This window comes from Acromyrmex echinatior, chromosome 2, assembly GCF_024713525.1.
Source record: "Acromyrmex echinatior isolate Ae372 chromosome 2, ASM2471352v2, whole genome shotgun sequence".
Classification (NCBI taxonomy): domain Eukaryota; kingdom Metazoa; phylum Arthropoda; class Insecta; order Hymenoptera; family Formicidae; genus Acromyrmex; species Acromyrmex echinatior.
Genome location: NC_141853.1, coordinates 10718059 through 10731086, shown reverse-complemented (window position 1 = coordinate 10731086; position 13028 = coordinate 10718059). Strand labels below are relative to the sequence as shown.

The 13028-nt window shown below is 31.4% G+C and overlaps 4 protein-coding genes across 4 annotated transcripts; 1 reads left to right on the top strand and 3 right to left on the bottom strand.

Moving 5' to 3' along the window:
• Positions 1–71: 71 nt before the first annotated feature.
• On the bottom strand, positions 72–1795 carry lwr (ubiquitin conjugating enzyme lesswright). Its single transcript, XM_011059576.2, has 4 exons — positions 1493–1795; positions 978–1061; positions 654–916; positions 72–581 (listed from the first exon to the last, which is right to left on the bottom strand). Exons 1-4 carry the CDS (start codon positions 1556–1558, stop codon positions 515–517), a joined length of 480 nt encoding a protein of 159 aa, XP_011057878.1. The 5' UTR covers positions 1559–1795; the 3' UTR covers positions 72–514.
• A 166-nt stretch (positions 1796–1961) lies between these two features.
• Positions 1962–8082, top strand: swi2 (Protein singed wings 2). The gene is made up of 10 exons (XM_011059575.2): positions 1962–3140; positions 4532–4690; positions 4913–5075; positions 5338–5494; positions 5703–5851; positions 5933–6115; positions 6483–6641; positions 6869–6979; positions 7582–7671; positions 7785–8082. The coding sequence occupies exons 1-10, from the start codon at positions 3118–3120 to the stop codon at positions 7968–7970; spliced, it is 1380 nt and encodes a 459-aa protein (XP_011057877.1). The 5' UTR covers positions 1962–3117; the 3' UTR covers positions 7971–8082.
• Positions 8083–8391: 309 nt separating this feature from the next.
• Positions 8392–9446, bottom strand: LOC147910481 (uncharacterized). Its single transcript, XM_087403533.1, has 3 exons — positions 9167–9446; positions 8862–9034; positions 8392–8508 (listed from the first exon to the last, which is right to left on the bottom strand). The coding sequence occupies exons 1-3, from the start codon at positions 9292–9294 to the stop codon at positions 8429–8431; spliced, it is 381 nt and encodes a 126-aa protein (XP_087259659.1). The 5' UTR covers positions 9295–9446; the 3' UTR covers positions 8392–8428.
• Positions 9447–9448: 2 nt separating this feature from the next.
• Positions 9449–12913, bottom strand: LOC105148094 (uncharacterized). Its single transcript, XM_087403534.1, has 6 exons — positions 11461–12913; positions 10667–10761; positions 10277–10568; positions 10082–10169; positions 9914–10025; positions 9449–9677 (listed from the first exon to the last, which is right to left on the bottom strand). Exons 1-6 carry the CDS (start codon positions 11675–11677, stop codon positions 9453–9455), a joined length of 1029 nt encoding a protein of 342 aa, XP_087259660.1. The 5' UTR covers positions 11678–12913; the 3' UTR covers positions 9449–9452.
• Positions 12914–13028: the final 115 nt, after the last annotated feature.

Genomic DNA, 13028 nt, shown 5'->3' with positions numbered 1-13028 from the left:
AACCTACGAATGTATTATCATATATTAAAAAAAAAAGATGGAACTGATAGAGAAACTTGAGACGATAGATATTTATTTAATAGCAGCTATTTTTAATTTCTCTCATATCACTGTTTTAAAAATAACATCAGTAATTATTTGTAAGACTTAAAAATTAAAGAGCTGATCAAAAAATAATTCTGCCTTAAAGTATACATATCTTATAACATGGTTCTTAATATTAATAAGAATTATTATTTATGTGCGAAAGAATTTATATGTGATTTATATGTCGATTTTCGTATGTTGTCGTTAGTATACGCTACATTTTGAAATTTTGAAAAATATACACATTGAAGACAATATTCGATAAATAAACGTTAAGACCATGAACTACTTAACTAGTTACATATATTAATTACTCGTAAAAAAGATTAATTATAAAGAGCTATGAATCAGTTTATGATGTGTTATCCACATACAATATCTTTCTCACATTTTATTTTAAATATGTCGAGTTGACAATTCTTGTGACTTATTCCTGTGGAGCCATTGCTCTGGCTTGAGCTTTAACACGCTTCTCGTATTCCAAACGATTTTGGCTGCAAATGAAATCCCCAATTATTCTTCAGATTACTATTATTCAAAATCTGATGAACATGTCTCATAAATACCAATATATTGTATAAGCTTCGGCTTGAGCTGGATCTTTCACATTTGGCTCGTTCAATAAATCCTGAATACCAAGGAGGATTTGCTTAATTGTGATAGCTGGTCGCCAATCTTTCTCTTCATCCAAAAGTGACAAACATACAGTGCCTGATGGATACACGTTTGGATGGAATAGAGGAGGTTCAAATTTACATTTTGGTGGGCTTGAAGGATAGTCATCTTTGAAAATCATACGTAACTTGTACAGGCCACCCTCCCAAGGAGTCTGCAAAATCGCAAGTTTAATACGAATATTTGTCACCTACACTTGAAAAAAATTGACTTACAGATTTCTTTCCAGGTATCGCACATTCCCAACTCATCAAGTTAAGGGAACCATCTGGATTTTTAGTTGGTCTAGCTACAAACCCCTACAAATAGTCCTTATATTATTTACAGGAAAAATTTAAATATATACACAAAATTTTTATCAATTCTAAACACTAAAATAAATTTCTCTCCAATTTTATGATAATTCAGTCTTACTGTTAATATTATAATATTATACATTAATTAGAGAATTAATTAATTTAGTACCAATTAGTTTAATTCTTTCTACAGATAAGATAAAAATTGCTTATACAAATAAAAACGTTGGTTATGATAAAACAAATAAAATTTATCGTAGATTCTCGCTTTTGAGATGTGTAAAATGCCACGCGAGTGACGCAGGGCCATTGTTTACAATCGCGACGAGTAACGACGGAGTAACGTAATAAGTGTTCTGCCCTGCTGATTCTACGGCGCACCAAGCGGGAAACCGATGGCGCGTTCCCGTGTACAACGAGGAACAGAAACTCACGAACGGATGGTCCTTCCTCCATGCTTTGCGCTCCTCAGCGAGCCTGGCTATCGCTATCCCTGACATCGGGTCTTCGACGATGCGGCGATTTTCGTATCTACAAAACACTCGCGGTTGGACGACGCAAAACAGCGTCCCACGTTCTCTTAATCACGTCGTCCCGATGTGCCTTTGCTTGCAGTCCTGCCACGGAATTTGAATATCGCCGATGCCAGCCGACGCCGACAGGCGAATCCGTAAAATGCGCTTTTCTTGAGGGTGCACAGTGCAACCGTCGTCGTCGTTAACCAGATAGAGGGTTACACACTGATCGCGTTCATAAAAGCGCCACGAATTCGTTCGCGCGCGTATGGTCAGGAATTTGCGAGAAGGTTTTTTAGGGGATAAACTGACATTTAATGGCGAAAACTCGGTCGATAAAGAAGATTCTCTTTTTTGGACTAAATATACAGACACGGACCAATAGCGTGGACTAAAAACTTGTCCAATTCGCTGATTCGCTAGTCCAATATTTAATCGAATGCAGCTCGCAATTTGAAAATTTAATGCATACATTTGTGCAGATTAAATATTAAAAACAATAAATTTCAACCATTTAAAGCAATTTAAGAAGCAAAAAATGGATTTATGAATTTTATGATTCAAATGTGTTAACGTAATTACGAAAGATAAATTAATTTGCTCACATTACATATTGAATAATTTTTACATTAAATAATCACTTTCAATTAACTTTTGAATAAATCATAGTTGGATTAAACATAATATTTTTGTGTTGTATCACATCATACTTATGTTATACTCATATTTTATTTTTATAATTAAATTTTCTGTGGATATTTTCTTGCTAAGATTTGACAAACAAATTTATTAGAATTAAATTGTCGGATAGAACTTTTTAATATTTTTTCGATTTTTTTATTTTTACATTGTTTTAATTTTTAATTTATTCGTTAAAAATTATCACTAATATAGAAAATGTTAAATAACTCGATTCTAATCATATTCAATGCAAGTTTCTTATTTAATGCAAATGTTACTTCCACATACACGATGATGTTTTTAAAATTCAACATTATGGTGTCTGATCTGAATTGAAATTACGGTAATATATAATATTTATTAATTACAGACAATAAAAAATGCCACAAATTCAATAATATTACTAAATATCTTTACGTTTTATAGTTACTTTTAAAAATCCAAAACTTATAATAATGTGAGCATGATGTCCGCTTACCGGCTGACGTTGTGAATTTCACTGTTTGAAAAATTTATTATCGCAATATGTATCACTGCATGCGAGTATAGATCGCATTTCCACAACTGTTATCGCATAATATGTTCATTACATGTTAAGCCGTTTAAGTTATCCACCTGCTGACACGTCGAATACAGCATCTATTTTCTCATTAGCAGCACTGCTATTCTTGATACGACACCTATCGCATTAACGCACGTGATGCGAGTGCGTTGTTAGGTCGACACCTATCGCGTCAAAAAAAAAAGTGCTGAGTGATACAAAAATTCCATTACATACCCTTTGTAAATTATTGTTTGTTTGTGCGAACAACTCGTCAACGTTGATACTTATTTACTGTATCTTAACATTTCATGCTTTGAGAATGATAGTGCAACGAACTTTTCTGTGAGTATTTATTTATCTTTTGCTTTCTTCTTACGATTTAATGTTGCGCGGATTTTATTATAAATTTTAAATCCATTTTGCAATCGACTTCTCCATGTCTTGTAAAAGATTTTTATAAGATATCGATCGATCATTGATCGATTGCACATCAATTGTTATGACTTACAAATTCATGAAATTTTAAGTAAGTCATTAGCGTTAAAGATTTTATGATACATTCAATATAAATATCTGTTAAAAAATAAATATAATTTGCCAAGAAATTAATATTTTCACTGTATTTGAAAACTGTCACATTTATTTTAGATTATAAACAAATACTCTATTTTGTATGGAAAATTACATGTGCAATTAGAAGAAAGCACATTGGATTGTTATACTGATTAAGATTCCTGTTCATTCACTATTATTATACTTCAATTACGATGTTAAAAACGAGAAGGCACAAAATTAATATTTTTGCAAATTATATTTGAATAGAAATATTTTTCAATAAAACATTTTTAATTGACAGAATAGACTTATAAAATTACCAAAAACTATCTTCTTATTTCAAGAAGAAATTAACAAAACAAAAGGAGAGTTTTTGGTATATTTTACAAGTCGATTCTATGGATTATAAGTTTCGTTTTATTGAAATATATTTTCATATTAATATACTTTGCAAGAATTTTTATTATGAATTTTCTTCTAATATCATCTGAGATCTAGTGTAATAAAAGAGCCTTAAATTTGTGAGGTTCTTCATATGAAAGACGATTCACCGTTAAGCGGAGAGATAACTGTAACAACATTTACACAATATTTAGTATCAACGCGACAATGTTACGACAATCAAAAACAAAATCAAGGCGAAGACATGATTCGCATCGTGTAATTTGTTCATATTCATTAAGGATGGTTAAGCTGTTAAAATTGAATTGTTTGGAAAGCGGCTAATCAATCGCGAAAATGTTTCAAATACTGATAAGTTAAAACGATCGCGGTGCGCATCAAAAGCTAGGAAGACAAATACGAGATATTAAATTATGTACGTAAGTTAATTTAATGCTGGCGAATATAATGATACATTGGTCTCGTTATCGTCTTACGCAAATAACGAAGCTGCCAAGTAATAAAGATTATAAATCTCACAGCTAGCCTATCGTGAACCATCTATTTACTTCCGTCGCACACCTTCACGAGAGTTCACGAATTGTGTAATATTGTTAAACAAACTATTATTTTACGACCAAATAGGATAAATTATATCTCTGCGCGATCACGCATAGATGTTTAAACATGATGAGCGCAAGAAGCTAGTTTTGATATCATGAAGAAGCATATCTAACATTCGCGAGATAACTTCGTATTGTAATTCTTCCTACACAATTAAACCGTTTTATTTATAGATTCGCGTTCTTAATACATGTACATTTTTCACGTGGCATCACGAAAGATGACGAGATTTGTTATCATCCACGTGCCAATATTCACCCCGAATGCAACTTTACGGAAAGTCAACAACGTCTCGTCTGTTTTAACGGCTTTAAAGATGAATGGAGAGCAAGGTAATGTTACTAAGAACTAAATCTAAAATATAAATTTTTTATAAATATCGAGTTAATATTGTTGATTTCTTGACACAAAATTAAAGTTTACCTATATAGAGTAGAGACTTGCAGAAACATTGCTGTAACATTTGCACTGCAATATTGTTGGAATATTACAATGTCGCTGCATTATTAAGAGATAAAGCGTTTTTAAAAAAGTATATATAATAATATTTTTAGGGTTAAAGATGTGCAGGTACTTATTCTTTGCGTATGGCCGAAGGCAACGTTTGATCCGCAGGAGATTCTACGGGGATTCATATTCTTACGAAAGTTAATAATCGCGAACAGTAATTTAACTCAATTATCAACTGCATTTCCAAGCGAGATGAAATTTCTGGAGGTAGAAAATACTTGCCAAATGGATAGCAAGCGAAAACTTTGTCTATACTTCATTAAAGTTGTTTATTCGAATTTTCATGGACAATAAGTGGGACAGTTTTAACATTATTTTAGGAAATAATAGGATACAAGTTCAGCAAACTGTCTTGGAAGACATTGATCATGAAAATTCGTTTTTATCGTGAGATTATATTTTGCGTATATTTTTTCTCGAAAATATTTACGAAAGATTGGAGGAAATGTTTATATTAATTAATTAATAGAAAATCAATGTGACCGGCACCAAACTGCGTTTACTACCGAATGATGCGTTCTCTAATTTGTGGAGTTTGAGATGCCTTGATTTAAGAAACAATGCTCTCGAAGAGATCAGTATTACGGTTTTTGATGTACCTACGTTAAAAGATATTTATCTGACCGGTGAGAATAATTCGATAAAATTTTGTGCACAAATAAGTTATGATTTAAGAAAATCTGACAAATCAAAATTATATTATATTTTTTGTCAAATATTGTGTAATACTTCTATAATGCAAAAATTTTTTACGTGATTAATGAATTGTTTAATCAAAATTGCATTCGATTGATGCGCGAATGGTGGATAATTAATGAAGATGTACTGACGAAGGTAATCCATTGAGATGTACGGAAGATGTAGCGTGGATTTTGGACTCCAGTGAAGGATCAGCCGCGAGTAAAGTCGTCGACAAAGACAAATTACTTTGCGCCACGCCGTATGATGGAAGACCGCTTGTCCCGGTTGTCAAGATAATCGTGGTAACGAGAAAATGTATCTTCTTCCTGTAATTGATGATTAAACAGATCTTGAGTTCCCCGCTAAATCAATCTGATTTTCAGACATTGAAGGAGGAATGCAAAGAGACTGTTTGCGATTGCGAATTGATTTACGTTACACCTCCAGGCGAATTTACGCAGAGACTTATAGTTTTTATTTCAGTCAATTGTAGTTATCGCGGTCTAACAGAAATGCCCGAATTTTTACCCACAGATACAAATATTCTTCATCTAAGTGGAAATAAGGTCATTTATATTTACATAATTCTCCCCCTTTAAACAATAATTTTTACAGACGCGTCATGAAGTTATGAAGTAGAATTACAAAACGTTAAATATGAGATTCAGATAGATATTTATAAATATGTTTCAAAGCAACTTATTATATAAAACATCAATATAAACTTATTAATATTTTTAAAGAAAAAAAATATTTTTTTATTCAAATTTTTAAAGAGTAAATAATATATTTGCAAAGAATAAATATAACATATTGAAAATTATTTCTCTTCAGTTTTCTTATATAATGCACTTTCATATATCTATATATTATAATGATTCATATATTAGACGGTGGTTAAAATACTTTAATCTGGTCTGTTGTTTACTATAGATCAAGGACCTAACTCCGCTTGCGACAAATCCCGCTTACAAGTCCCTGTTAGACCTCTACATAGACGATAATCTAGTAGAATCTATCGCTCGCTTAGAAGGATCAGACTGGTTGGACCATTTCCGACGTCTTAATCTTCGAGGGAATAAACTTACCGATGTTAGTTTGCCGTGTCAAAGTTATCAGATGTCACATAAGCAAACAATCCATTTTATTTGACGGATGTCGGAATATGAAAAAACTGTTTGAGTTGATTTCGTGCAGCACGGTAGATGATTAAGAATTAAGATACGCGATTTAGAGAAATTATAAAATATCATGCGTTATTTCATCATTGTATAAGATACACAAATACAGTTTATAATTCTTTAGTCTGCGTTTTTTAGTTGCCTACTTACGCTCTGGAGGATGCATTGCTGCACAATAGAAATGCAGCTAATCTATATCTCGGCAATAATTCATGGACGTGCGACTGTCACTTTACACCGGGCTTTCAGGTTATAATTTAATTAATAATAGAATTTATTACAATTTAATTGACAATATACAGGGTGTCGCAAAAATTTGTAATTCAAAATACTATAGCAAGTTCTCAAAAAATTAAGTAACAAAGTTATTTGTAAATTTTTATTTTTAAGATAATAAAGGTTTAAATATAGTCAATTGTAAACTGTTCAGATGAGAAATTACTTAAAATTGCTTAAAATAAAAATTTACAAATAACTTGGTTTTACTTAATTTTTCGAAAACTTTCTTGCTACTTATATTTTGAGTCAAAAATTTTGGGACGCAGTATAATATATTATATATAGAGTTTACATATATGTTTTTAAATTAATTGCCAATGAGATTGGCACAATTACACCGTTTTGTAGAAGTAAGTTCCACATTCTTCAATCGTTTAAAATTCTTAAAAGATCAAAATAGATAGTGTAATATAAATAAAATAATATTAAATTTAATTTTCAATATTCTACTATTTACATTTTTTGTTTGTTTGAATTTCTTACTTCTAATTTAAAAAAGATCTTAAATGACCACTACCAGAACTTAATCATTATTAATTTAGTCGTATGATTTTATTTAACATTTTTTATAGGATCTTCTGATCAGGCATCCAAATATAATAAAAGACATCAACGACATAAGATGCGCTTTTACGAGTGACAACGATAACTCAAACAAACAGGTAACTAACTGCACGTCTTTTTTATCAAGTCAGATTGAAAAGCAGATGCATGAATAATGCAATTAAAATGCAATTGCTTGCTTTAACATAATAAAATAAAATGGCTCTCATAGATTCGTGATCTTACGCGGACAGAGATCTGCATTTTACCAGACGAAGACTCTTGGCTTCATCCCCTCGACATCTTGAACATCATATTGGCGTCATTAATATTCCTCGTGCTTGGCAAGCTTTTGTATGATTATTGGTCTTTTAAGAAAACCGGAAAGCTACCTTGGATAGTCGCCAAAATACCATGATAACGGACAAGTGCCTCTTGCAAAAGAGAGTTTGAATGGTCGAGTGTTTGATCATTAAGAGTAGCAATTGTAATGAATATATCTGCATTAAAATATTTTTTTATTTATAAAATCTCCAGTCCTTTTTCTTGTAAATTCAGTATACTAATCTTGAATATAAAGTTTTTTGTATGTGTGTGTGTATGTTTTCTGAATGTGTGCGTGCGTGTGTGTGTGTGTGTGTGTGTGTGTGTGTGTGAGACATAAGTTGTAAATACTAAATAAAGATACGAACGTTCACTAAGATCAAATAAAAAATTTCAACATGTAAAATTTCCAAAAACTGTTTGTATATATTTTATACATTTATTTATCGTTTATTTCATGTTTATTATGTTATTAAATTTTATTATCAAAGATAAACCAAAAGAGTAGGCAGTACATTATATCGTAATAATTGATTTTTGAGCTCATGTTGATTATTGCTTCTCACAAATATATTTCTGGTATAGATTTTCAGCAGCAGCAATCTTAGCGTTATCTATCCTTAATCCTTGTCCTATAAATAAGAAATAAAATATGTTACATTACTCTAATAAGTACTTAAGAAAATTGATTATATAAAGAAATGGTACAAAAATTATGTTAAGCTTTTTCTAAAATGTAAAATATTTTTTCAATATTACAAACAAAATAATAACAAACTAATTCAGTATGTGATAAAATTTAAAAGAATGACTTAATGATTCCTTTTATTATTAAATAAGTTAAAGTATTAAAATATACGAAATTGTAGACTCCTTTTAATATTATTAAATATATTAAATATTATTATAATATACGAAATTGTAGACTCCTTTTAATATTATTGTTTTTAACCAGACTATAGCAAATAGTGAGAAAATAACATACCAACTCCGACGTGACCTAAAGCTACACATTGAGCTGTGTACGTAAACCCTTGATGTGTTGTCGAATTGCCAATAGTATACTTCGGAATAGATTCTCCTTTCTCGAGACAAAATTTGTAGAGTTTTTGCGACGCGTTCTTCAACTTGCCGTCAAGTGCTATTATCTCTAACATCCTGACACAAAAAGAGTGCATCAAATTCTATTTTACATAAAGTCGATTGTTTTTCGAGCGATGCTCCGGTAAATTTTATATCGTCGTAATCTATATCCTAATTTTTCTTATATTTTTGCACCATTAAACTTACTCTTCTCTCGAGAAATCTAATAATCCGCGAACAGATTTCGAGCCATCCATCTGACGCACGGCTATCATCCACAATATTTTTGCTGCCCATTCGTTTTTGGCCAGATCTTTGGTCGCGGCACACGACATTGCTGGCACATTATCCAAACTATGTTTAACAACGTGTAAAGAAGCACTTGCAACATTTTACATGTCGGATTTATGAATGACAAGTAAAAGTTATTAAAATTATCATTAAAGTGTAATTGCTGGAAATAATCCGGTGTTGTTGAATAAAAAAATAATACTTAACACGTGTGTGTGAGTGTGTATATATGTGATAATATTTCTTGTAATCTGTTTGTACGAGCTACGAAGTATTTACCGCGAAATCCACATAGGTCACCATTTATCACATACAGATTTGGTTTTGATTTGCACTTGTATGCGATTGGCACTTCACACTGCTTTGCATATTCTTCAAGGATAGTAAACGGTGAACGAAGATTTGCAGAACATTTTGCAATACTGATCTATATTATTTAAACGTTTATATTATTAAAGTCGTAAGTGTAATTTTAAATAAATCAGATTTACATTTAAAAATCTTATCGTTAGATAAAAAAATAAAATTAAGAAATATTTTTTATCTATAAGCTTCTTCTGTTTCAAAAAAATCTGCGTTGCAATATTTCATCTGCCTTATTTAATTCAATAATATTTTACTTAAATATAACATAAATATGTCATAACATTAGTTTTTAATTACTTTTTCATCACTTTTGTCAGATTTGTCATCATTGTTGGCTGTTAATGAATGATTATCTATATTTCTGTCGACGCTTGGCTCCGTTTCTGAATCGTTATCATCTGAGATGTGATTAAAGCAACATTTATTATTTATATAATTAAAAGCGAAATACATTTTATACTTTCCATATCATCATGATATTTACACAGTATATTATTAGTCATATTTGCCCATCCTTCCAAACTATTTACTTCACCCACTGCTTTCATTAATCCTAAATTACAAATATAGTAATTTATTAAAACAAGCGGTGTTATAAATTTTTTCCCACCTTTACGAATTTGTAAAATATATTTTTTTCTAATTATTCCGTGTACTCACTTTCTTCCGAATTCATACCGATTGCTTCGTCAACATTATCCTTTACATTAGTATTTAATTTCTCTTGGGAATTGTGACATTTATTCATCGAGCTTGTTTTGAAATGTTCAACAATCTCGTCGACTCTTAAAGGTGAATTCAAATTATATTCCTGATAGGGGTGTTTCTTTTCGCACTGAATAGATTGTTCATTACAATATTGAGACTCTAAATCCATTTGCTTTTCGTGAATATCGTGCATTTTCAGTTGCATTTCAGTTGCGTTCTCGGCGACTTCGTAATGTTCTGAAATCTTGGAGGAAAAGGTACACAGGTTTTTTTAAATTTAATACGGCAATAAGCAATGACAGCGTGTAACAATAAGTAGGAAATATGCGGGAAGCTACGTACATTCGTTTCTTCGGCAAACGATTCTATGTCGGACACCATCGAAATCGTCGCGTTAGATTCCCGGGAATCCGGTGTGTGAAACGAGCTGGACGTGTCTGTAATATTGAGTGAGTCAGGTCCTGTGAACTAGCATAAGTTAGACAATATTGCCGCGATGTAAATTTTAAAATCAGAATTGCTAAAATTTCTAGAATACACTTAAAAGTGTACGACATGAAAAATCATTATGCATAATTTGACAAATAAAATTCTCTCTGTCTACAAATTATAACCGAAGGTGTGGATGCAGCAAATTTAGCAAATCAGCTTACGCGTAGCATCAGATTACGTCGCAAATTTCCGAATAAGCACTCTTTAATCATTAAACGCTAGATTGACAAAATCAAGCAAATGAAGGATTATTCCGGATAACAATTTGGTCAATAAGTCCGGCACGCAATTGAAAGGATAAATGAATGTAGGTCATGCGTAAACCATACATTTCTATGAAAGATAAATCTTCCTCGTGAATAAATTACTTGTGTGTTTCCCATTATATCATGTATACCATTAATTTAATAACGTGATAATTACAATGAGGTTAGCCGAGTGCACGAATAAATGCAGGCTATTTGCATAATTGGATCACGCTATTGTAACCATTAATTTAAAGCTTAAGCTCGTTATTTTAAACATGTTGAATCGTAATACATGTTAAACTGAGTGTATACTAAAATTCTCCGAGACTTGTTTGCCTGTCATGCACGTGCACGACAGAAAAGTTGCTTTCCGGTTGCTTTCGAAGAATCGCATACCATTTCCCTGAGTGCAAGGCGTTTTAAGCTGCTGCAGTAGATCTTCTGCTCGTTCGATCACCGTTTCCATCTCGCAGAGAAGCGGTGCCGCATTCGGAAATCGCCGCGTGATCGTGTCCCAAATGACCTCGGCATCCTCGACACCGTGCAGCGATCTCGGTGGTTCCAGCTTGCCGTGTATCGCCGTATCAGTGAACGATGCGCTCCCACTGGACATTCGAGGATCCCGTCTTTTCGCGAGTCTGTCCACGACGTGATGAATATTTCATCGAGAACGGCGCGATAAATCTGCCGGGTTGTAGGCGAGCGGTTTTACGTTTTTCGTGGACGGAAAATTGACGGATGGAAGATGTCAAGAGGCAAACAACGTAGGAGCGCGATGTCATCCTGATGGCGATCAACCGTGCATGTCTTCCGCAGTATATACATTTTTTTGGATTGCGTGAATAAAAGTAAGACAAATTGCTGTTATCGTTAAAGTAAAAAAAATAGAGACATTTGTATTGAAAACTTAAAAATAAAATTATATTTTATGTCAACTTTGAATATTCTGCTGCTTTTATTACAAAGCGAACGCTTTGCGTTTTGAAATTATTTTTGTTACGATAGATATCAAAATATATATTCTGTATTAATACGTAAAATATAGAATCGTGTAATATGTGGCAGTTAAAAATCTATTTATAATCGTAAAATAAGTAAAACAATAACTTTTAAAAAAGAACTTATCAACATTCTAATGATACTTTTATAAAAAAATTTGCAGCAAGAGCTTTCTTTAAGGAAATAGATGATATAATATTCTTATCTACATTTTTTTGAAAATTTTTTTCTTCCGAAGCATTTCTTGATAAAAATTAAAAATAAAACATCTTTTTTATTATTTTTACTGTAATTAATTATTTTTACTGTATTTTACTGTTATTCTTATAAAATTTGTATATTGAAAACGAAGTTTCGCAAATCATCTCGAAGACAAACAAGAAATCGTATGAAAATTTAACGAGGCAAATTTGCGATATAATGTGAATTAATAAACTTAAATTATAACTAGAGAGAATATGAATAGCGTTCTTTCTCAAGGGATTGCGATTGAGAGTCCCTACAATCGTTTTAACGAGGAGTTTATCGAGGAGAATTGACCTAAAATCCAAAGTTTCTAGACTTTTACACAGTATATGAGAAAAAGGAAACGCAGGGGACTTCTTTTAGCAAAAATTACAATTATGTTAAAAAATTTTTTTATCTTCATTTTTTTTTTATAGATGTTTCTTAAATTTATTTCTGAAATTTATTTATTCTGTTAACTATATTTTTCTCAGTAAATATCACTATAAATTTAAATTATTATTTACTTAAAAAAATAAGAATTTTTGCAAATAAGAGAGATATAATTTGTGAAAATCTGTATATGTTCTAACAATGAATAATCCTTCTAGTTGTAGTCATTGTTCATTGTATAGGTTTATGTAGAACAAAACTTTGGACACTATGAATTATATGTCTTCATGAATATACATAAATGTATATACATAAAACTCGGAAAGAAAGTTATGTTTCTGAGAACG